Source organism: Schistocerca piceifrons, chromosome 8 (genome assembly GCF_021461385.2).
Source record: "Schistocerca piceifrons isolate TAMUIC-IGC-003096 chromosome 8, iqSchPice1.1, whole genome shotgun sequence".
Taxonomy (NCBI): domain Eukaryota; kingdom Metazoa; phylum Arthropoda; class Insecta; order Orthoptera; family Acrididae; genus Schistocerca; species Schistocerca piceifrons.
In genome coordinates, this window is record NC_060145.1 from 418,006,952 (window position 1) to 418,029,496 (window position 22,545).

The 22,545-nt window shown below is 39.2% G+C and overlaps 1 protein-coding gene across 1 annotated transcript in view; it reads right to left on the reverse strand.

Moving 5' to 3' along the window:
• LOC124711895 (PHD finger protein 12) overlaps nucleotides 1-22,545 on the reverse strand; it is a 69,931-nt gene that overhangs the window by 40,446 nt on the left and 6,940 nt on the right. Inside the window, exons 6-7 of the mRNA XM_047242143.1 lie at nucleotides 19,562-19,676; nucleotides 12,681-12,813 (exon numbers count right to left, since the gene is read on the reverse strand). Of these exons, the coding sequence (XP_047098099.1) occupies nucleotides 12,681-12,813; nucleotides 19,562-19,676 (248 nt within the window). The remainder of the gene's footprint in view (nucleotides 1-12,680; nucleotides 12,814-19,561; nucleotides 19,677-22,545) is intronic.

The window sequence follows — 22,545 nt, forward strand, 5'->3', positions numbered from 1 at the left end:
CAGAAAAATTACCATTTTGTGATATGAAATAAATGCAAATTCTGCCACAAAAAGCGAAATTTTTTAATGGACACTATTTCATGGTGAATTGTATCCAGATGAACTATTTTATCAGACAGCTCGAAACAGCTTATTTTTGGCAAATAAATATCAAAAAGTAACCAATTTTCAGTTATTGGTATTGCAAATCATCTGGCGAAGCCCAATTAAGAAAGGTGAAGTATATAAGAACCTGTTTGCAAAATAAAAAGTGTATGAACGTAACACTCCCAATGATCTGATGCCATGCCAAACATGGGTAGTTGAATGGTCTATCTAAAATACATGCCATGTAATGTAACATACTACTCAGCTGTGGGACTTACCATTTTATAATAAACACACACCTACACTTGCTTGTTAACTTAAGTTCAAAAGATGGTACAATGTGTACACTTATAAGGTGAAAATTTAGGTCGCGCATGTTTTGAACTGTGGTCGTATCAAATACCGCTAGAGGTCGCGCCTGAACTATGTCATTAACAATATCCTGCCAACCTCTACAAGCAACTGAGTGACAGACACCCCTGAATACTTCATTTTGTGCATTGCTAGCTGTTCTGTTTTCTTTTCTTTTCTCATTTTGAAGATAAGTGAAACAAGTAATACTGGTCCACTCCGAATTTCAATTATGAACCTTACAACACCAGAAGAGATTGGCGATTCCTGTAACAATGTGTTCTGCTGTAGGCTGCTACCTTGCGAAAGAGAGGCAGGGCTTGTTTTCCCACACCGCTCCTCTCCCCACTGGCACTCAATGTTATAGTTTGTTTAAGCTCGCAGCCATCAGCCACTGTAGCCTAAAGTGCCCGCACTCTGTGCTATAGTGACTGGAAAACAAAATCTGTAACTTACTTGACAGCACGGAAATTCTTTCTGTTATGTTACAATGTAGTTATTGTACTCCCGGTTCTACTTCTACACTAAGTGCCTTGTCAGTTCTATCTGTAGCATTATGAAGCAAGCGTTGTGCGGCTATGAATTCCTAAGAAAATAGAAATTAATAGTCTGCTGCTTTTTTTAATCACCAAATTGGATGGGAAAAGACAAATAAAATCTAGAACCCCCTTAAATCGGTGATGTATTTAGTTTACCAGTGGAAACTGCTCTCGCTTTTTAATAGAACAATCTTTTTAAAAGGTTAACTGGAGCCAAACAAATTTCATAGAGGGAGGAAAAGGCATTGAAGCTTTTGCAAAAGCAAACATTCCAGTCAAAAACTTCTCAGTCAGCATGTTTCTAATTTTTTAAACATTCAGTTTCAAAGAACTAAGGCTTTGTGTGTCCTCACTCATGCAGTGTGACAAACTTTTAAATTTGTGCATCTAATCATTTAAATGATAATAATAATTAAAAAAGAAGAAACTGGCCCAAATTTTTCAAAAAAATAGACATGTATTTTACAAAAAATAGGTGCTATGCTTTCTGGTACCTATTGATGAGACAACAAAGCATGTTGCAGACTGTTCAAAGGCAAAAGACTAGGTACAGTGAAGTGAATCATCCTAAAAATGATCCCTGTACTGTGACATTTAAAACAGAAGTTTCAATTCTACTTTGGGACAAAAACTGACATAACGTCAAAACATATATCCATTTTTGCTGACAAGAGAAACAAACGCTTATGCAGACAAAACATAAAACACTGGTGTGTGTGTGTGTGTGTGTATGTGTGTGTGAGAGAGAGAGAGAGAGAGAGAGAGAGAGAGAGAGAGAGAGAGAGTGGGGGTGGGGGGAAGATATAGTGATTAAAAATGAGAACAATTCTGGTTTTCTGGGACTCTGGATGAACTGAAAGCCCACTTCTCTCACAGCATCCTTACGTACATGCCAAGGAAATCTTCCATCCAAGACATGTGACCAAGGAGAAAAATAATGAGACTACAGTTTTTATAAAGTATTGACATAAAGATTATTTATGACACACTAAGTATTTGTATTTTGAAACTGATTCACTAGAAACATAACATGATGAACTGAAGAAGTTAACTTTAATAACTTTGCAACTGCTTTGCAATTTCAAGAGAGTGTACCTTCAGATTATGATGATGATGATAGTTTTCAGGCACTCAACGAATCTTTTTTCATTGCTGAATTTGAAATGTGTACATTTTAAGTATAGACAAAAGAAGTCTTTCTGTGCGTAATATGCTGCTGTTGTGGAGTATCTCGTAAACATGCTTGTTGTTTTTTGACACTGTATAACAATGTAAATTTCAGGGAGGGAGTTGAGAACTGCTCTTTTGGTCAGGACATAATGGGACGGCTGACACCAACCAATGCCAACACTGCCCTTTCAATACTGTCTCAACTTAAAAATTATATTAGGCAAATAAGCCTAAACCACAGAAAATATTACTTTTAGTTAATTAAAATTATTTCTAATTTAAAATGATATATTAGGTCAAAGAATAAAAATTTAGTTATCGCATGCATGACTCCATGCTAACTTGACCATGTGTCCACACTTTGAAATAATTTTCTTTTAGTCTCAAAATTAACACTACATTATGAAATGAAGAGTAAATGGATAAAAGTACCAAAACATTGCCCAGAAACATGTAGCTGACTGATCAGAAATATAAAAAATGAGGAAGATCCAGCCATGTGATCATTACAGTTTGTCTTCGAACAACTTGTGGAGGAGTCGTGATCCCTCACAAAATTTTTGAACACTTGCTACACATGTCGAATAACAGATTACGGGGGCATATCTCTAGCCACTCCGACACCAAACAAAGGAGCCTAACATTGTGGATTGGCTTGTGTGCCCCAATGAAGCAAACAGCCACACCATTGGTGTAACAACATCGGAGGGGTATCTGTGGAGAGCATATGGTTCCACAAGAGTGTCAGCAGCCTTTTCAGTAGCAATATGGGCAACGATGTGCAGGACTGACTGATCTGTCCTTGTAATATTTACCACTATCGCCTTGCTATGCAGGTACTGTGAATGGCTAAAGCAAGAGGAAACTACAGCCATTATAATTCCTGAGGATATGTAACTCTACCACATGATTTAATGATGACAGGGACCTCTTGGGTAAAATATTCCAAAAATAACTAGGCCCTCATTCAGATCTCCAAATGGGGACAACTCAGAAAAAATAAATTTGGCATTTTATGGGTTGGCGCATAGAATGCGGGATCCCTTACTAAAGTAGGTGAGTTAGAGAATTTAATAATAGAAATAGAAAAGTTGAAGTTAAAAACAGTGGATATCACTAAGTGTGGTGACAGGCAGAACAAGACTTCTGTTCATATCAGTGCAGGGTTAAAAATACAAATTAAAATAGAGTCCCTGACAGGCACAACAAAAATACTCTCACAATTAAAGCTTTGGGCCATTGTCCTCCGTCAACAATAGAGAAACACATGCGCGCTGCCGCGCGCGCGCGCGTGCGCGCGCGCACGCACACATACACGTACACAAACGCAACTCACACACACTACTGCACTCTCATGCAACTGAAACTACACTGTGAGCAGCAGCAACAGTGCATGATGAGAGTGGCGACTGGGTGGGGGTAAGGAGGAGGCTGGGGTAGGGAGGGGGAGGGATAGTATGGTATCAGTGGGGGGCAGTGAAGTGGTGCAGGTTAGACAGAAGGCATGGGAGAGGACAGTGACTAACTAAGGTCACTGTCCTCACCCATCCAGCCCCTTCCCTGTTCCCATTCCAGACCTACACAGCCATCATTTCACCACCACACCCAGTCTTTTATTTCTCTCCTTTTCCACTACTTCCCCCCCCCCCCCCCCTGCAAACTCTCCCCTGCCCTCCGTCTAACCTGCAGCACTTCACTGTCCCCCACTCCCACCATACTATCACTCCCCCTCCCTACTCCAGCCTCCTCCTTACCCCCACCCAGTCACCACTCTCATCATGCACTGTTGCTGCTGCTCACAGTGTGGTTTCAGTTGCCTGAGACTGTAGTCATGTGTGTGACTTGCGTTTGTTTGTGTGCGTGCGAAGCGCGCGCACCTTTGTGTGTGTGTGTGTGTGTGTGTGTGTGTGTGTGTGTGTGTGTGTGTGTGTATTGCTCATGAAGGCCAATGGCCAAATGCTTTAATTGTGAGAGTCTTTTTGTTGGGCCTATCTGCGACTCAGCATCTCCATTATATGGTGAGTAGCAACTTTCCTTCTCATAATATTGTTACATTTCATCCTGGATTTTCCATTGTTCAAATTAAAACAGAGGTAAATTAGAATGTGACCTAATAATGAATAAGAAATAATAATGAAGAAGAAAAGAGGAAAGCAGGTGAACAGTTACGAACAACATAGTGAATACATTATCACAACTATGATAAGACACAGAGGCAAAACAAACAGTAGTACAAGTTTATATGCCTATTAGATCTTTAGGCAACTGAATACTGAACACTGAAAGAAAGTACGATGAGATAAAAGAAATCATTAAGATAATTAAGGCCAACAAAAACTTAGTTCTGATGGGGGACTGGAAGTCAACAGTATGGAAAAGGAACAGAAGTTAAAACAGTAGGAGAAAGAGGGCTGGGGCGAAGGGATGAAAGAGGAAACTGTATTGATTGGCGACTCCATGTTGTCTTGTGCACTACGACCAGATAACATGTATACTATGTCTATGCGATTGCCGTAAGCTTAGTGACAACAGTGCATCCCAATTTAAGTTATACAATATAGCACTGAAGATGGTCACTCAGTGACAGAAAATCGATTTTGCAATAGTAAAAAATATACGACCAATGCTGTCTCTTTTTTCAAGTAAAGAGGAAACTACCTGGTAGAGTTTTGAACAGAACTTTAATCACTGCTAACATTTAGTTTAAGACTCACGGAACAAGACTGTATATGTGGAAATGTTCTAGAGGCACTAGAAAGTTTAAGATAGATTATATAATGATGTTACAACGAAATCCAGACCATTAGCTGCTTACAGGCAATGCGGACAGTTGAAAATATAGATTATATAATGGTAACACAGATTCAGAAACTAATTTTAATTGCATCTCTCACCATAATTTATTGGTCACGAACAGCAGATTAAAAATGAAGAAAGTACAGAAAGGTAAGAAATTAATGAGACAGGACCGGGATAAGCTGAAAGAACCAGAAGTAGTTGAGAGTTTTAAAGGAAGCATTACGTCAACTAGCAATAAAGTATGTAGTTCGCACTGCTGAACATCTATTACGGTGGGTCTCTTTCAGGTTATCTTCTACCTGCAAAGTGAATCAAAATAGGAAAGCACTCACCACAGCACAGATCAGTGTCTGCTTCCAATGTCTTCCATGGCAGGTGAATAAAATGAAGAGTCAATGGTTGACAACAAACTAGCACTGGGGCTGAAATACACTGCTTTGCCTCTGTTTAGGAGCACAAAATGTGCATTAGAATCCCCAGCAAGTGGTAATGGCCAGAAGAGTTCATTAGCTCTGTCCTCCTAAGGTCATCCAGGAGTCTGAGTTCCTCCATATAAGTTTTGAATTCATTCATGTTCCACTAAGTTACGGAAGTCATCATTCAGTAACTGTTTTCTTTTCCACTGTCACGGTGAAGTGCAAAAGATGTTAGTTCAAAAGACAGTTGGGGGTTTTTACTTCCTGTGGGGGAACCCCTGCCCTTGCTACTGGAAAGTGATAGCACTCTGCGACCTCATGGTTTAAACATCATTCTCTCAGACTTTCTTAAGTTTTTTGCTGTCCTTTTTTTCTTGTATATGGAAGTTGTGGTGTTTATATAGGCAAGAATTCTGACTTTTTACCTTCTTTATGGTGACTACTTTTGTTTGGAAGATCTGCCAGTTTCAGAGCGTTTAAGAGCTCAGAGAAAGATGTCCGCTTGCAAGCAAATCTCCAAGAATACATATCTGTACACCATTCTGATGTTTGAGTTTGTTTGGATGTGTTGCATTAGTGAACACGTTTCTAAAAAGGGAATGGTCTAATGCGACATGACGAAGCTTGCACTGAAATTTTTTTTACAGTAAGAATACAGCAAAAGAAACACACTGCCAAATTTTAGCTGCTAAGGCACAGTGCAAGTATTGCTTTAAAAAGTGTTGAAAATTGCCAATTTCGTAGCTTGCCAGGCAGCGGGGAGAAATGTATACCCCTACTGTAGCTCTGCCAGATAGCACACACACAACACTGCAGGTGCACAGCCTTGGCTGAAAGCACGTCAGTAAACAGGTAACATGGCACAATGTGATCACAATTTATAAGATAATTTCAATTTCCTTTGGTAGTTTCTCTGACAGTTGTTCACAGTTACTATTCACTCAAATTTTTAATTCATTTAATATCCACAATAATTAGCAGTTGCTTTTGCTGAATCGCCGAGGGGTAACGATGGAGATAAATATGAATGAATTTCTCATTGTTTTTTTCTTTGCATATGCTTGCTAATAGCATCTGTCTTTGTGCAGGTTCCAGAGCTTCACAGTAATGTGGAATCCAATTAATATTTTCAACCCTATAAATACAGAATATGAAGAATGTGGTATGCAATTGAAATCATCTACTTCTCATGAAACCTGTGTATCTGTTGCTTATTAGTTTTAATTTTGACATTCATTCGAATGATGTCAACATTTCATTAGAAATCACGGAAACATTACAAGAAACAACAAATATCTCTGATGATTCCATGAATTGTGGTTTGAATGATGACTGTTGCGCTAATTAAAGTCCAGAGCAAGAACACAGTACCTTCCTAGCCCAAAGAAAACATGGACAGTAATAAAAAGCTCTCAGTGACAGAGAAAAGGCTGTAAATCTTTTGCTTAAATGAAGGAGAGAGAAAATACTAAAGTTAAGCAGTGTCAAAAACGGGTTTCATTTTGTACAATCCGAACATGAATTTTATAAATGGAAGAAAGATTTACATGAAGTATGAAATATGAATCAAAATTAAATTACCGAAGGACGTTCTACAGAACTGGAACCTCTGATCACAAGTGAGCTGAATATTACTGATTTCCAGGCTTCTTTGACCTAGTTAAACAGATTCAGGAAATCATATGGAAATGCAGGTCACAAAATTACGAAGGTTACTTCAAGTAAATGTGTAGAGAAAATGTCATTAATAGTTAATACTATACAGAAATCTGAAGCTGATGTGAAGACAAAGCTTCTTGTTATCCCCAAAAATGCTGTGTATATGTTTGGTAGCCAGGTTTAATCCAAGAACTGCAAGCAAACTGCACTTTCTCATTTTGAGAGGGAGGGGGGGGGGGGGGGGGGGGAGAGGGAACCTTGCCTGTGCAGCTGATGAATGCTATGACACATTTGTATACAACAATGCCAGTGATAAGTATCAGTGGATTACTGTTTCCACGACTTTATATCTGTCTTCAGGGATCTCAAGGCAAATTACTACCAAAAATTTAGAAGAGGACTGTTTGGTTGCCAAAATCTTGTAATCCACAAAAGAAAGATACGGAAAAATGGAGAAATAATAATTTTCAATATTGAATCAGAAATTTCTTCTTACCAGTTGTAGAAAATGAGTCATTGCTTTTGTTGGTCTCTGAGCTTCGACGTAACAAGACCTATCTTTAGAAGAACAATAAAAAGACTGTTAATATAATTCAGATTCCACCTGAAAGTGGAGCCTCGCTTGACGAGCACCTCCCATAACACGCAATTTGCATAACAAGCAAAACAAATTGTAAAATACGATACACTTAACGAATGATGTTCCACATTAATGTTAATTATGATTTAGTGTGACATTACTAGCCGTTCACTTGCGGTGGGTGAAACATTCAACAATATGAACATCTTTCATTGTCGGCAGTGGCATATGAACAATGTCTTTAGTATGTACTGCAGTGTGGGTTTAGCACTCTTTCTCCTACCGTCTTAGTGCAACTTGTGATCACACATTTTTCTAAACTTGAGTTCACAGAGAGTTTTTTTGTGCACAAGTTTTAATAACTTTTGTAGAAATGTCCCTGAAGATAAAGCTGCAAGAAGATGACCATAATAGATAGAAAATTACCTTAGAAATGAAACGTAAAATCATTTCAAAACACGAACATGGTGTGAGCGTTGCTGATTTAGCACACACGTACAATCAGTCTACATCAACTATTTGCATTATGCTCATGAACAAGGACAAGGTTAAGGAGCTATATGCTCCAAAGGGAGTGACAAGTGTTTTTCAACAACAGTTTCGTATTCTGGACGATGTCGAAATGGTGTTCCTTAGATGGATAAAATGAAAAGCAATTGTAAGGTGACACTATTAACGAAAACATCATTTGTGAGAAGGTGAGAATGATTTTCACTGACCTTGTTAAGAAGACATCAGGATCATCAACAGCCAAAGAAGTGTTTATGGGGAGCTGTGGGTGGTTCAAGAAGTTTAAGAAAAGAACCAGCATCCACTGCGTTGTGAGCCACAGTGAAGCAGCAAGCTCCAACACAAAGGCAACAGAGAACTTCAGCAGCAACTTCAAGATGCTTGTAGAGTCTGAGATTTATCTGCTACAACAGGTTTTTAATTGTGATGAGATGGATCTATTCCAGAAAAAGATGCCGAAGTGTACCTTTCCAACAGTAGAGAAGAATGCGTTGCCCAGTCACAAGCCAATGAAAGACCATCTCACACAGCTATGCTGTGCCAATACAAGTCGCGGTTTGAAAATCAAACCAGTGCTTTTTTACCATTCAGAAGCTTGTGAGCCTTCACACGATCTTTTTTGTTATTGGATCAATTAAGCGTTTCGTCCTTAGCTGGAAAACTATTTGCTGAATCTGCCACTCCATGTCTTTCTTGTTCTGGACAACGATACTGGCCATTCTCCAGGCCTACAACACCACCTCCTCAAAGAATTTCAAATTCATCAAGGTCCAATTTCTGCCTCCCAACACTACTCTGTTACTCCACCTTATGGAACAGCAGATTATCTCTCACTTTACGAAGCGCTACAACAATGCACTCGTTGAGCGTTGCTTTGAGTGACTGAAGCTACCCATCTCACTCTCAGGTAATTTTGGAAATATCACATCAACATTGTTGCCTGTGTCAAGATGATCGAAAAGATAAGGCATGGGAAGGGGTTACCAAGAGAACTCTCACTTCTGCTTGAGAGAACTCTCACTTCTGCTTGAAAGAAGCTCTGGCCAAAGTGTGTTGTAAAATGTGACTGAGAGGCATTTGGAGCCTGTAGTCAACGAGATTGTGTCTCTGGCCAAGAGCATGGGATTAGAAGTTGATAACAATGATATTGATAAGCCTGTGAAAGACCACAGTCAAGAAATTACCACTGAACAGCTTCTGGAGTTGCAGTGTGTTTCACAGCAGGAAGTTATGGAGAGGAGTTCTTCAGAGGAGGGGGAGGAGGAGGTGCTAACAGCAAAGCAGTAATCTTCTACCACAGTAAGAGAAATGCTGAAAGCATGGTAACTGGTTACATCATACACTGAAAATCATCACCACAATAAAGCAATGGCTACACGCACTACAAATTTATTTGACGATAATGCTGTGTCACATTTTGACTAACTGTTGAAGTGTCAGCAATAACAGATGACTGTTGATACTAGCTAGTAAAAAAGAATTAGTTATGTATCGTGAATAATAAAGTACATAATACTGTATGTACAATTTTCTTTGAATAAATGGCATGAATAAACAAAAATTTTTGTACTTTTTCTGCGTGGAATGCATTATCGTATTTTAGGTTAATTTATATGGGATAAACTGTTTTGCTTAACGAATGTTTCACATTAAACGTAAGTTTCTGGGAAGATTTATGCTCGCTATGTGAGGATTCACTGTAGTGTGATTCAGCTTCTCAATAAAAACATTGTTTGACACCGCAAAGCATTTTTCAGAAAAATGTCAGACAATATAATTTTCAATATCTCGTTTTCTTTTTCAGGTTTATCAGCGGAACAGTATTGTTCAAGTTCAGCAACTTGTTAGTTGTCAATATGCATCACATTTTGCTAATTTGATGAAGAATGTCTAGTATGCAGCACAATATACAGAACAACAGATGACGACATCTTACTCCATTCTAGTTCTGTCTAAATAAAACTAGTAATTACTATAAAATGCCTTGATGCATTCATTTTTCTTTAATCGGGGTGTGCCTGGTGTAAGCAAAATGTTTGTTACCATCATTCGATAGATACTTCGCATTTTGGTAATGACTACAGGGAATAAACAAGGAACTGTTTCATTCTTAACACAATATACACGATTCAAAAATTATCATAAGAACTGTGCTACAGGAATTGTTTTACAATATGTCTTATCAAAAAACTGAAGTCTGGATTGATAGAAATCGTTTGCAATTAACTTCATATAATGCCCTGATTTTCTTCCCTCTGCTGGTTACTTGTGTAACAAGTACATCTGCAACAGTTTAGCTGTCCATATGAACTGAAAGTTATCAAAAAAATTAATGATTTGAGAGGTTTTTGGTATGATTTATGAGCCTAAAATTTGTGTGTGTGCATTCTGGACTTTGCACTATGAGGCTCTACATTCTCTTGTCATGATTGCGTCTACTCATTCGCCAATTCGTGAATTAGGAGGAAGGGTTTACAAACTGCTGTTCTCAGCATTCCTTATGTGGCAAAAATGTGCAACTTTAACATTTTTCTAAAAAAATACTTGCAGTGTGCCTTAGCATATAAAATTTTGACAATATTTTCCTTTCAGTGTAGGACGACGATGATTTTGGTTTGTGGAGCACTCAACGGCATGGTTATCAGTGCCCTCATTCGGTGTATTCTTACTGTGTGAAAAATTTCAGGGTATGTTTTGACATGTCGGATTGGACCATTCCTTTGTAAGATACGGTGCAAAGTATGTGTGAAATGCTGGACACTGCACTTCCTTGATGACTTTCTTAGACGCACCACATGGAACTCTCATTATGGCCTTCACTTCCTAAATTTTTCTTTCCCCAGCATGAACACGACAGTTCATCATGGGATGATGACATGAACTACTGCTAAATTTTGGCGGAAATGTACAGGGTTCATTTGCTTCATATACTTTTGATCTCCATGTAACACACACACACACACACACACACACACACACACACACACACACACACACAGCTTTCCTGTTACAATCAACATCTAATATGGTGGCGTAAGGGTTATAACTTCGCGACATATAAACCCAACTTTAATATACTCTGGTATAATGGGAGAGTTGAATGTTAAAATAAATTATGCAGATTTTTCTACTGTCTCATTTACTTCCTTCATAATGTTTTCACCTCTATGATAACATTTGACCATTCTTCCTCTAATTCTTTGCGGTCAGCTTCCATTATAAAATCGAATGTGACTACCCCATTGTTGAAATTAAGGGTATTACACACTTCAGTTGCTATAGGACAGTTGCCCCCGGGCCCTCTTTTTATCCATAATAACTCTTGACACTTGCAGTGATGCACCTGTTTAGAGCAGTAGAGTGCCAATTTTAGAAGTTATCTGACTCCTTTCAAAGACCCAGCAACTGCTTCTTCAGCTTTGCAGAAAGGGGAGATCTTTCCACTTATATCCTGTTTCCAGAATGAGATTTTCACTCTGCAACGGAGTGTGCACTGATACGAAACTTCCTGACAGATTAAAACTGTGTGCCGGACCGAGACTCGAACACGGGACCTTTGCCTTTCACGGGCAACTGCTCTACCAACTGAGCTACCCAAGCAAGACTCACGACCCGTCTTCACAGCTCATATCCTGTTGTTTTATTTATCGCAATTTTTACTGTGTGTTTTCTCAGGAGGACTTTCCACTTGGTTGAGTGTTAGTCCTCCCTTTCTGCTGAGAATTTGGGGTTTGGGTTTAAGGTGTAAGGACTACTTTGGTCTCATGGGGTACTAAATATCGCCCAGACGGTCTTGCTTGCCTGGATAAGCCTCATACAATTTGGAGTGGAGTGGAATTGTTGCTCCAGGGGTTGCCCACTAGGAATTATCTTGTCTCAACAGTCAACCACCTTGCCAGACATGTAGCACCCCCCCCCCCCCCCAAAAAAAAAAAAAAAAAAATCACTCTCACCCCCCCCCCCCCCCCCCACACACACACTCCATAACAAATCCAGGCAGTTAAGCCTGTTAAGGCACACAACACTCCACTGTCACACTTCACTGTGGGTGTTTATGCATGTCCAAGTTTACAGTAATAAGAGGATTGGTAGCACTGATCAGCCTACAGCTTGGGAACCTCAGGGTTGCCAGGCCTGTACCCTGCAATTACTGGCTTAATCTATGAGGGAGGAATAGGGCAGACAGAGATTAGACTCACAGTACAGCCCAGAAAGTAGTACTGGAAATGCTCAGGACTCCACATTCGTCAGTCATGTACTCACAAATGAGTCGCAAGTGCCAATCACACAGCAGAGTTGGAAATTACAGCAACATCAGAACAACTGATGAGAATTCTGATGAGAAATATGTTCACTACATTCGTTCCTTTGGTTGTTACAGGAGAAACAAGAGGAAATATACGATATGCAGTTTTCACTGTCTCTACCTTTTTCCATGTAACAGTCGGCCCGCTACAGTTTCTGATACTGGTAATTAAGTGTCAATTACCACGGCCCACATTTTTCTCTCTTCTTAATCAACACATTTTTTACTTACAGTTAATACAAAAAAAAGGAATTACTACTTACAATGAAGTTCTGCGGGTGGTTAGGACACATCCAAGTTCCTGATGGTAATGATGTAAGAGGTGGATCCAAGCAGTCTTGATGAAACAGAAGGGGGCAGTAATCACATGCTATTAACGGTGCTTTCCGGCAGCTTCTGTAACATTTAATAACAAATATTTCGGAATTTATAATACAAGTTGCAGGAAGCTACAAAGATATACTCCTTTGTAAATGAACTTCAAATACATAGTAACTGTTGCTGTTCTGTAGCAATCAAATTTATCAAAGTGAAAAAACACAATATATTTACTACCATATTTGCTTTAAAAATAAATAAATAAATAAATACAAATTTCTGCTCTAAGTGATTCTGTTTTCCAATTCTTGGGTTAGTAGACCACTTGTGTTATAACCTATCGTGACTTATGAATCAATACTTCAGTATTTAAAAGTTCAATTTTGTGGGTGAGGAAAGGTCACACAGAGCTTTCTCCTGGACCTGCAGTAACGAAAAATGTTAAATTAACATAAAACACATCAGATACTGAGAATTTGCTTCTACAAAAAATTTGAAGAATACTGAATGTGAGCTTGAAGAAACAAAGCCAAATTGTACTAAAATTATTCAAGTACGACAAAGAAACCCTGAACTGGTGACAGAATATACCATGTCTTACACAGATTCTACAGTTACAATATGCTGCTAAAGTTAGAATGTAGTTATTCAATTGAATTGAATTTACCTGTGAGACTTCAAATAACCAACAGAATTTACTGACTGCAGGAAGTTTTTACTATGGAAATAAGAACTACATTGCAATGATGTTGAGTTTTGTATTAGTATTTTATTGACCAGTCTTGATCACTACAGAATGGTCTAGAAAAATGTAGACATTCTTTGACAATCAATGTTAACATAGCAAAATGACATACCATTACAAATTTTGCACGGGAGGGGGGGGGGGGGGGAAGATAATTTTACGTGTTCAAAGTAACACCCATTAGCAGCCAAACAACATCGACACCACTGACCTGTAGATTGAACTATGGCTATCAGTGTTGCTGGTGTGATACTCATTGGCAGCCAAGCAACGCTGATACCACTGATCTGTAGATTGAACTATGGCTATCAGTGTTGCTGGTGTGATAGTTGCACAAGATACCTCAAATGTTTTTTTAGCTCGTTCAGTATAGCTAGCTTCTGCTGATAACCTTCAAGATCCCCTATATGTAGAAGTCAAGAAGTGTAAGGTCTAAAGGCCGTGGTGGGTACTCAATAGTTATTCTTTGACCTGTCAATTGCACATGTAGATTTTCAAACAAGTAGGCTCTGACATCTCCATGGTAGTGAGACGGAGTGACAAATTGTAAGTAAAATCTTTCACTTCCATACACCTCTCACATAGCAGGTTAAACCAATGTTTGAAGGATATGAAGATACGCCTCACTGGTTAAGGTACCTTCAAAGAAGAATGTGCCAATCAAATCAAGCTATGACAGAACGCACCACACATTTACACCCAGCATATTAACTAATTTGTCCATGTGAACTTGAGGATTTTCAGTAGCCCAGTACACACAGTTGTGGCCATTTACAGTACTATTCAGTTTGAATTACGCCTCATCAGACAAGATAACCATCCCTGCAAGCCATCATCCTCACAAAGCGAAACCCTCAAACTACTGGATGTGCTCCATACTTCAATCCAGGCCGCCCTTTTTTCACAGTGTGCAACAATATTAGAGCGTACACTTTCCATTTTGCAACCTTCAGAATTTGCTGTACATTTTATCAGCTTAACCTGCTTTTGTGTGCACCCTGCTTCACAGATTTTTGAGGTGACCTAGTAAAATGTTGCTGCATAGCAGCAATGGAAGCTGGACTACTTGATGTTTTTGGTCAGCCAGACCTTTCCTTATGCACATCCAGAATAGTTCCATCGGCTTCAAATTTATCCTGAATACGATAAATTGTTGTATGTGTTGGAGGCTGAGTTCTATATACATAACACTATTGCCACTGTACCTCCATCACATTATCCTACTTTCTGTACCACTTCAATAAGATCTTGTATTGCTCAGATGACAATCTTACTTCATTCATCGTTGTACTGTAATCTGCTGGAAAATGTGGGCGAAGATCTGTTGGGAAAACAATGGACTATGCTACCATGCAAATGTAATGTCATTCTGTTCCAAAGATATTAACTAACAAACAGTGTCTAAATTTTTATGGACCCCTATGTATATACAAAACTGGACTGCTACTTTTTAATACTATTGGTATTTTCTTTATGCTCACTCACTATGGTGATAGCTTAAAAAAGCAGTACGCTGTACAGTATTAACACACACTCAAAAATATTGAATAGTAACATTGTATTAGATCTTTATCAAGATACTGAATCAGTATATGATAACGATTTATTGAAATTCTGTGTTAACACCAACAATGAATTACTCTATCAGATCCTGATGAGCATTGGGATATTCATTTGATTAATGTCACACATTAGAAACTGTTAAACTAACAAAATAGCATTTTTCTAAGACTCAAAAAAATATATTACAAAGTAAAAGAATCTGTCCAGCATACTAAAAGGGGCTAAAACTGAAGTGTGACAGGGGACTGGAAGCCATCACAGAGTAATGGACGAGAAGGAAATATGGTACAAGAACATGCACTGGAATAAGGGAACAAAAGGTAAAACTGTCTGATTAAATTTTGCACAGAACACAATTTGACCATTGTGAACTTAGGAATCATTGGGGGAGGGGATATGGGACATCTAGAAACATTGAAATGTTCCAGTTAGATAATATAATAGTAGAACAATAATTTACTAACCAAGTTGTAAGCTACAAAACATTTTCAGGAGCAGATAAGGATGCAAGCTGTTATTTATTGGTTATAAAATGCAGAGATCAGTTGAAAGAAATGCAAAAATTTTGGAGATTAAGGAGATTGGATATGGAGAATCTCAAACAGTTTTTGAGAATTTCATGGGGGACATTGGGCAACAACTAACTGAACCAGAGAAAAGGAATACTATAGAAGATGAACAGGTAGCTTTGAGGGATGAAATAATGAGGGTAGCAGCAGAAAAACTACGTAAAAAGACAAGGTCAGACAGAAATCCTTGGCTAGCACAAGGGATATTAGATAAACAGAGAAAATATTTTTTAAAATAAATAAAAACTAAAAAAAAACACAGTGTTTGCAAACTGACAAAGATTAAATGCTAAGTTGTGGAAGGTAGTATGACCATTGGTAAGGGAGATGCCACTTCCCTGAAAATTAAAAAAAACCTTTGGAGAAAAGACAAGCGTCTGTATGAACATCAAGCAGAGAAGAAGAGAAGGCTGAAAGGTGGAAGGAATATGTCTACATAAATCACTGATATTTTATGAGGTAGTGGATGAATATGAAACAGGTGATGCAATACTGAGAGAATAATTGAAGAGGACTGAAGAACCTGAATTGAAACAAGACACATGGAGTAGATAATATTCCATCATAATTAACAACAACCTCAGAAGAACCAACCATGAAAAAACTTATACCTAGCATGAAAGGTAATGTGACAAGCAAAATATCATCAGACTTCAAGAAGACTTCCATTACCACAGAATGCAGGTACTGACAGGTGTGAGTATTATCTCATCATCAATTTAATAAGTCTTAAATGTAAAATACTAAGAACTATTACTTACTGAAGAATGGAAAGAGCGGTAAAAACCAACAGGGGGGATCAAATGAGATTTTGAAGAAGAGAGATTAAAAATAAATAGAAAAAACGGACAATGCTGACTGGAACACACTCCCTGGGGATCTAAGGAGATCATGGATAGAATACATACAATGAAAGATTATCCACAACCTGTATAGAAACCAGGCTATTGTGCCAAGATTTGACTGACATGAAAAGAAGCAGTAATTGAGAAATGAGTAAGACAAGGTTGTACCCTACACCCCATGTTAGTCAAGTTGTACATCTTCCAAACACTACAGTACACAGAAATTTGGAAAGGAAACCTAGTTGAGGAGGAAACGAACAGCAACAAAAGTAAAACTAGGGCAAGGAAGTGTAATCAAATTAAATCAGCTGATGTTGAGATACTGAAGGTAAAGGATAAGTTCTGTTTTTTTTTTTTTTGGAGGGGGGGGGGGGCATAACTGAGGGTGGCAGAAGTAAAGAGGATAGAAAATGCAGTCTGACAATAGCGCAAAAAAGGTTTCTGAAAAGAGGAATATTGCAACATTTGATCTAAATTTAAGTGAAAGGAAGTATTTCTTGAACGTGTTTGTCTTGCATGTAGTTGGAAGTTCAGACAAAAATGGTGCCAAAGAAGAATGCTGGAGATAAGTTAGTTGTATTGGATAACTAACGATGATGTACTTAATCAAACTGGGTATAAGAAACCATGGCACAACTTGATTTTTAAAAAAGGCTTGGGTTGATGGGACACGTACCAAGACATCAATGAATAGTCAATTAAGTAACAGAAAGATAGGTGAAGAGTACAAACTGTCAAGGGAGACTAAAGCTTGAAAACAGTGAGCAGGTTTAAACAGATAGACGGTGCAATAGTTAAGCAAATATGAAAAAAACCTTGCACAGGAGAGACCAGCGTCGAGATTTGCAGAAAATCAGTCTTAGGACAAATGACTACAATGGTAACAACATGTAAAATATGATGAATTCAAAGAAGCATTAAATGTCATTATTTTCAAATGAATTCAAAGAAGCATTAAAATTACAGCATGTCATTATTTTCAAAAATGCAACTACTATCTGTCTTGCTGCGTAAAACATGACAGTTTCCTGTCCCATTCTTGGAATTGTATGTTCTGGGACGATGAATAGAGAGATGTGAGCAATTGAAAAACAGTCTGAAAACTATGACATCATCATTAGAAAATATTGCTGATTTATAGTTATGCCTTAAGTAGCTATTTTTGGCCATGGGTTTTTTGTTCCTGTAGAATAACTTAAAATCTAAAGCTGAGCTGAAAGCCTGATTTTTATTTATGCAGCAACTGACAGCTCAATGTCTCTCTACACATTGAATGGTTGCCTTTCTTCATTTAACAATTTTTATCTTCAAGACATTGGTTTAACATGTTCACAAAGTACTTGAGATGTAAATATCAATACAAAAGCTACAGTTTATTACATCTAACCAACTCCTCCCAGTACAATGAAAGTTATTTCAGAGGGTCTTAGCACCTGGTCTAATGCCCTGTCACATTTCCTAGTGAATAATTTCCTGATCTGCACACACTTGTGTCCTAAAAGCAGAATAAACAATGAGTCATCAACCAATTAATCATATTCTGTCCCACCAGAAACCTTATGCAGTTAAACAAAATGTAACAATGGAAAATCCAGGTTGGAATGTAACAATACTGTGAAAAGGAAAGTTGCCACTCATCACATAGCGAAGAGTCTGAGACTGTCACTAATAATAGCTTTAGGCCAGTAAGGCCTTCATCAGAATTAGATGGCAAACACATATACACACTCACGAAAATGCAACTCACACACACGACTGCAATCTCAGGCAACAGAGTCCACACTGCAAGCAGCAGCACTGGTACATGATGGGAGAGGCTGGGTGGCGGTATGGAGGAGGCTGGAGTGGGGAGGGGGAGGGATAGTAGGGTACGCGTGGCGGACAGTGACATGCTGTTGGGGAGTGCGGAGGGACGAGATGGAAAGAGAGTAGGGCAGCTATGTGCAGTCAGGAGGTTAGATGGAGGGAGCGGAGAGGTGAAGAGGGGGGGGATAGCGGAAAAAGAGAGAAGTAAAAAGACTGTTTGTGATTGAGGAACGAGGACTGTGTAGTGCTGGAATGGGAATGGAGAAGGGGTTGGATAGGAGAGGACAATGATTAACGAAGGTTGAGGCCAGGAGGGTTACTGGAATGTAGGATATGTTGCAGGGAGCATTCCCACCTGCGCAATTCAGAAAAGCTGGTGTTGGTGGGAAGGATCCATATGGCACAGGCTGTGAAACAGTCATTGAAATGAAGGGTGTCATGTTTGGCGGCGTGTCAGCAACAGGGTGGTCCACTTGTTTCTTGGCCGCAGTTTGTCGGTGGCCATTCCTGCGGACAGACAGCTTGTTGGTTGTCATGCCCACATAGAATGCAGCACAGTGGTTACAGCTTAGCTTGTGGATCACATGACTGGTCTCACAGGTAGCCCTGCCTGATGGGATAGGTGATGTTAGTGATCCGACTGGAGTATGTGATGGTGGGAGGATGTATAGGACACGTCTTGCATCTAGGTCAGCCATGAGCTAAGGGGGTTGGGAGCATGGGTTGTGTAGAGATGGACGAGTATATTTGTAGGTTCAGTGGCCATCGGAATACCACTGTGGAAGGAGTGGGAAGGATAGTGGGCAGAACATTTCTCATTTCAGGGCATAGCGAGATGTAGTCGAAACCCTGGCGGAGAATGTAATTCAGTTGCTCCAGTCCCAGGTGGTACTAAGATACAAGGGGAATGCTCCTCTGTGGCTTTATGGTGGGACTTTGTGAGATGGTGAGAAACTGGAAAGATAAGGCACAGGAGATTTGTTTTTGTACAAGGTTGGGAGGATAATTACAGCATGTTAAGGCTTCAGTGAGGCCCTCAGTATATTTTGAGAGGGACCGCTCGTCATTGCAGATACAACAACCACAGGTGACTAGGCTGTATGGAAGGGACTTCTAAGTATAGAACGGGTAGCAGGTGTCAAAATGTAGTATTTTCTGCAGACATTTACTTATTAAACCTGGCACTGATGATCTCAACCATGGTAAATTTGCAACTATTGAACATGTACAAAATGAACATGATAAAGAACTTTACTATTGTTGTTGTAAATCTTAACACTGATTTATTGGAGACTCACTTTCGACACTCAAAACATGATCTAACAGGTAGTGGCACGAGGCCATTGTCCAACTCATATGGCTTCTTCTTCACAGAGGAGGTTCTGCGTAAATTAATTCTATTTGCTCCTGGACCTACAGGAAAATGGAACATATTTTAGAATCTTACTAAATACACAAGTTAATTATCTACATTAAATTAACAACAATTTTTTCTCATTTTAGTTTATGGCTAGCTGTGACAGAGACCACACATGATGAAAACTATGAAGTTGCTATTAATAAATGACCAACAGGGAACTAGCTATAAATAACATTAGGAAAAGGATAGATTGCTACTTACTGTACAGATGATTCACTGAGTTGCAAACAGGTACAACAAAAAGACCATTACAAATTACAGCTTTCGTGCTTCCACAAAGAAAACACACACACACACACACACACACACACACACACACACACACACACACACACACACACACACACGCGACTGCTACCACTGGCATCTCCAACTGGGAACTGGCTGCATTTCCTTATATTATGGGGAGCAATGCGACTTCTGTGGAAAGTGGCGTTGGTGAAAGGGGGTGAAGGGTGGAAGGTGGGGGTGTAAGTTACAAAAATATTTCCCATATGGATGCTGTAGATTTAGTTACTGAACTAACAAATTCTGTTAACTGTAGAATCTTGGAATATCCCATGTTTTGTAATTAATCTTGCAAAGTAGAAAATTATGAAAAATCTAATATTTTTAGCAAACACTATTTCTATAATTGCTTTGAACCAAATCTTGGAATATCCAATGTTTTGTAATTAAGTTTGCAAAGTAGAAAACTATGAAGTCAAACACACACAAAAAATCTAATATTTTTAGCAAATACTATTTCTATAATTGCTTTGAACCAAAACTATCATTTTCAAGCCATATGAAAGAATACAATGACACTTCCACAAGCATCAATTAGGAAGGCAACAGAGAGAGTGCCTAACTACCGGAAAATAAGACTTTGATCAAACAATGGAACATTCAGGATAGAATGTACAATATTATGAGAAGGAACATTGGTACTCACCATATAGCGGAGAAGCTGAGTCGCAGATAGGCACAACAAAAAGACTCTCACAATTAAAACTTTCGGCCATTAAGGCCTTCATCGATACACACACACACACACACACACACACACACACGTGATCGCAGTCTCAGGCAACTGAAACCAGACTGGTGAGAGTCTTTTGTTGTGCCTACCTATCTGCGACTCGGCATCTCCGCTATATGGAAAATAAAACTTATTTTTTTCCCTTCCAAAATAGGCCCAAGAACTGAATGTGACATATATTGGCAGCAAGTGAGGCTAGGTACCTATAAGCTCCATTTCTTCAACATTTCTGTTTTGGATTAAAGCAATTAATTGTTAGCTTCCTCGTGAATTTTGAGTATTCCACCTGTACAGAGTTCAGTGAATGCATATGCACCTTCATTAAGAGTTGTCATATTGTTCATTCAAGCTTCAATTATTGTTGTGTTTAGTGTGGGTATCCATTTGTGTCATATCTATGTTGTGGTTTTATTTGCAAACTGTGGCTGAAAAACAGAATTGCAGTACTATTGCAATTTAAGCTGCAAGTGATTGCATATGCTAAAGAGCATGGAAACAAGGCTGCAGAAAGGCATTTTGGGTCATCTCCCAATTGGATAAACAATAAGAACTTTTTTAAAGAAAGCACCTCACAGTAAACATAATCTGGTAAGTGGAACTGATAAATGGCCAAACCTTAAAGTGAACTCAATACTTGGTTTTTCAAGAACAGACAACCAAGAATTTTAGTTTCTACAAAAATTATCATTCATCAACCGAAAGCAGTATCCACTATCCAAGGGATCACCAACTTCACTGCATCAACATCACAGTGTTCAAGATTTATGACGAGATACAGGCTTTGTATGCTGACCAAGGCGTCATGCCGACGTCAAGCGAGAGGCTTGTTTGTTTCAAGAATGTGGTGACTGCCCTGGAAAGTGAGGACTATCCTTACAGACATTTGTCCTGGAAGATGTAGCAGATAACTCTGCAGAAATTACACATGCAACATGGGAGGAAAATAAACTAATTAAAAAAACTGCTGCCTTTGACAGTTTCAGGTAGGAGGGCCGGAGATCCAGGAGGGATGAGCGTAGCAGAGGATAGGGCGGATGAGGGATTTATAGGTGTGGAGAATGGTGGAGGGGACCAGAGCCCACGTGTGGCCAGAAAGGAGCTTGAGGAGACGGAGTCGGGAGAGTGCCTTGGCTTGGATTGTCCGGAGATGGTGGGTCCAGGAGAGGCGACGGTCAAGGGTGATGCCAAGGTACTTAAAGGAGGGGTGGGGGTAGTGAGGGCGATAGGACGGCCATAAATCGTGAGATAGAAGTCGAGGAGAGGGGAGGAAGTGGTGGTTTTGCCTACAACGATCGCTTGGCAGCGTCTTGGTCTCATGACATAATATACAGTATAACGTCTTTACAAGACATACGAGCATACGACGCAGTGGGACCAGAAGAGTACAAAGTTCGTATGATTCGTATCCACTATTCTTCATGTTTCCTCCTGAATTGCGGAGACTATTGTACAGAAAATTAAGACTCAGTCTGGTATGACAACTCGCGTCGTTGCCAGCACGCTCCGCCATCCCACGCGCCGTTGGCGGCGGTTTTAACCGCGCCGGACAGGGCAGCGCAGCGCAGTGCAACCAGGTGGCGTTATCTGCCGCCGCAGATCAGTGAAAGCAGTAACACACCATCAGCATCTGAAGAAACTGCAACAACAACACATTGTAGAAGTGAAAGGTTGTGCACAGGCTGAAGAACTATGTTTAGTCCTTTACTGTGATTTTGCTGAGGACCGGTCTGTAATTCTCCCACAAGAAGAACCAGTGTATCATTGGGGTAATGACCAGATTTCAATTTTTACAGGAGTGACATATTTTCAAAACAAGACCACAAGTGTTGCAGATTTAAGTG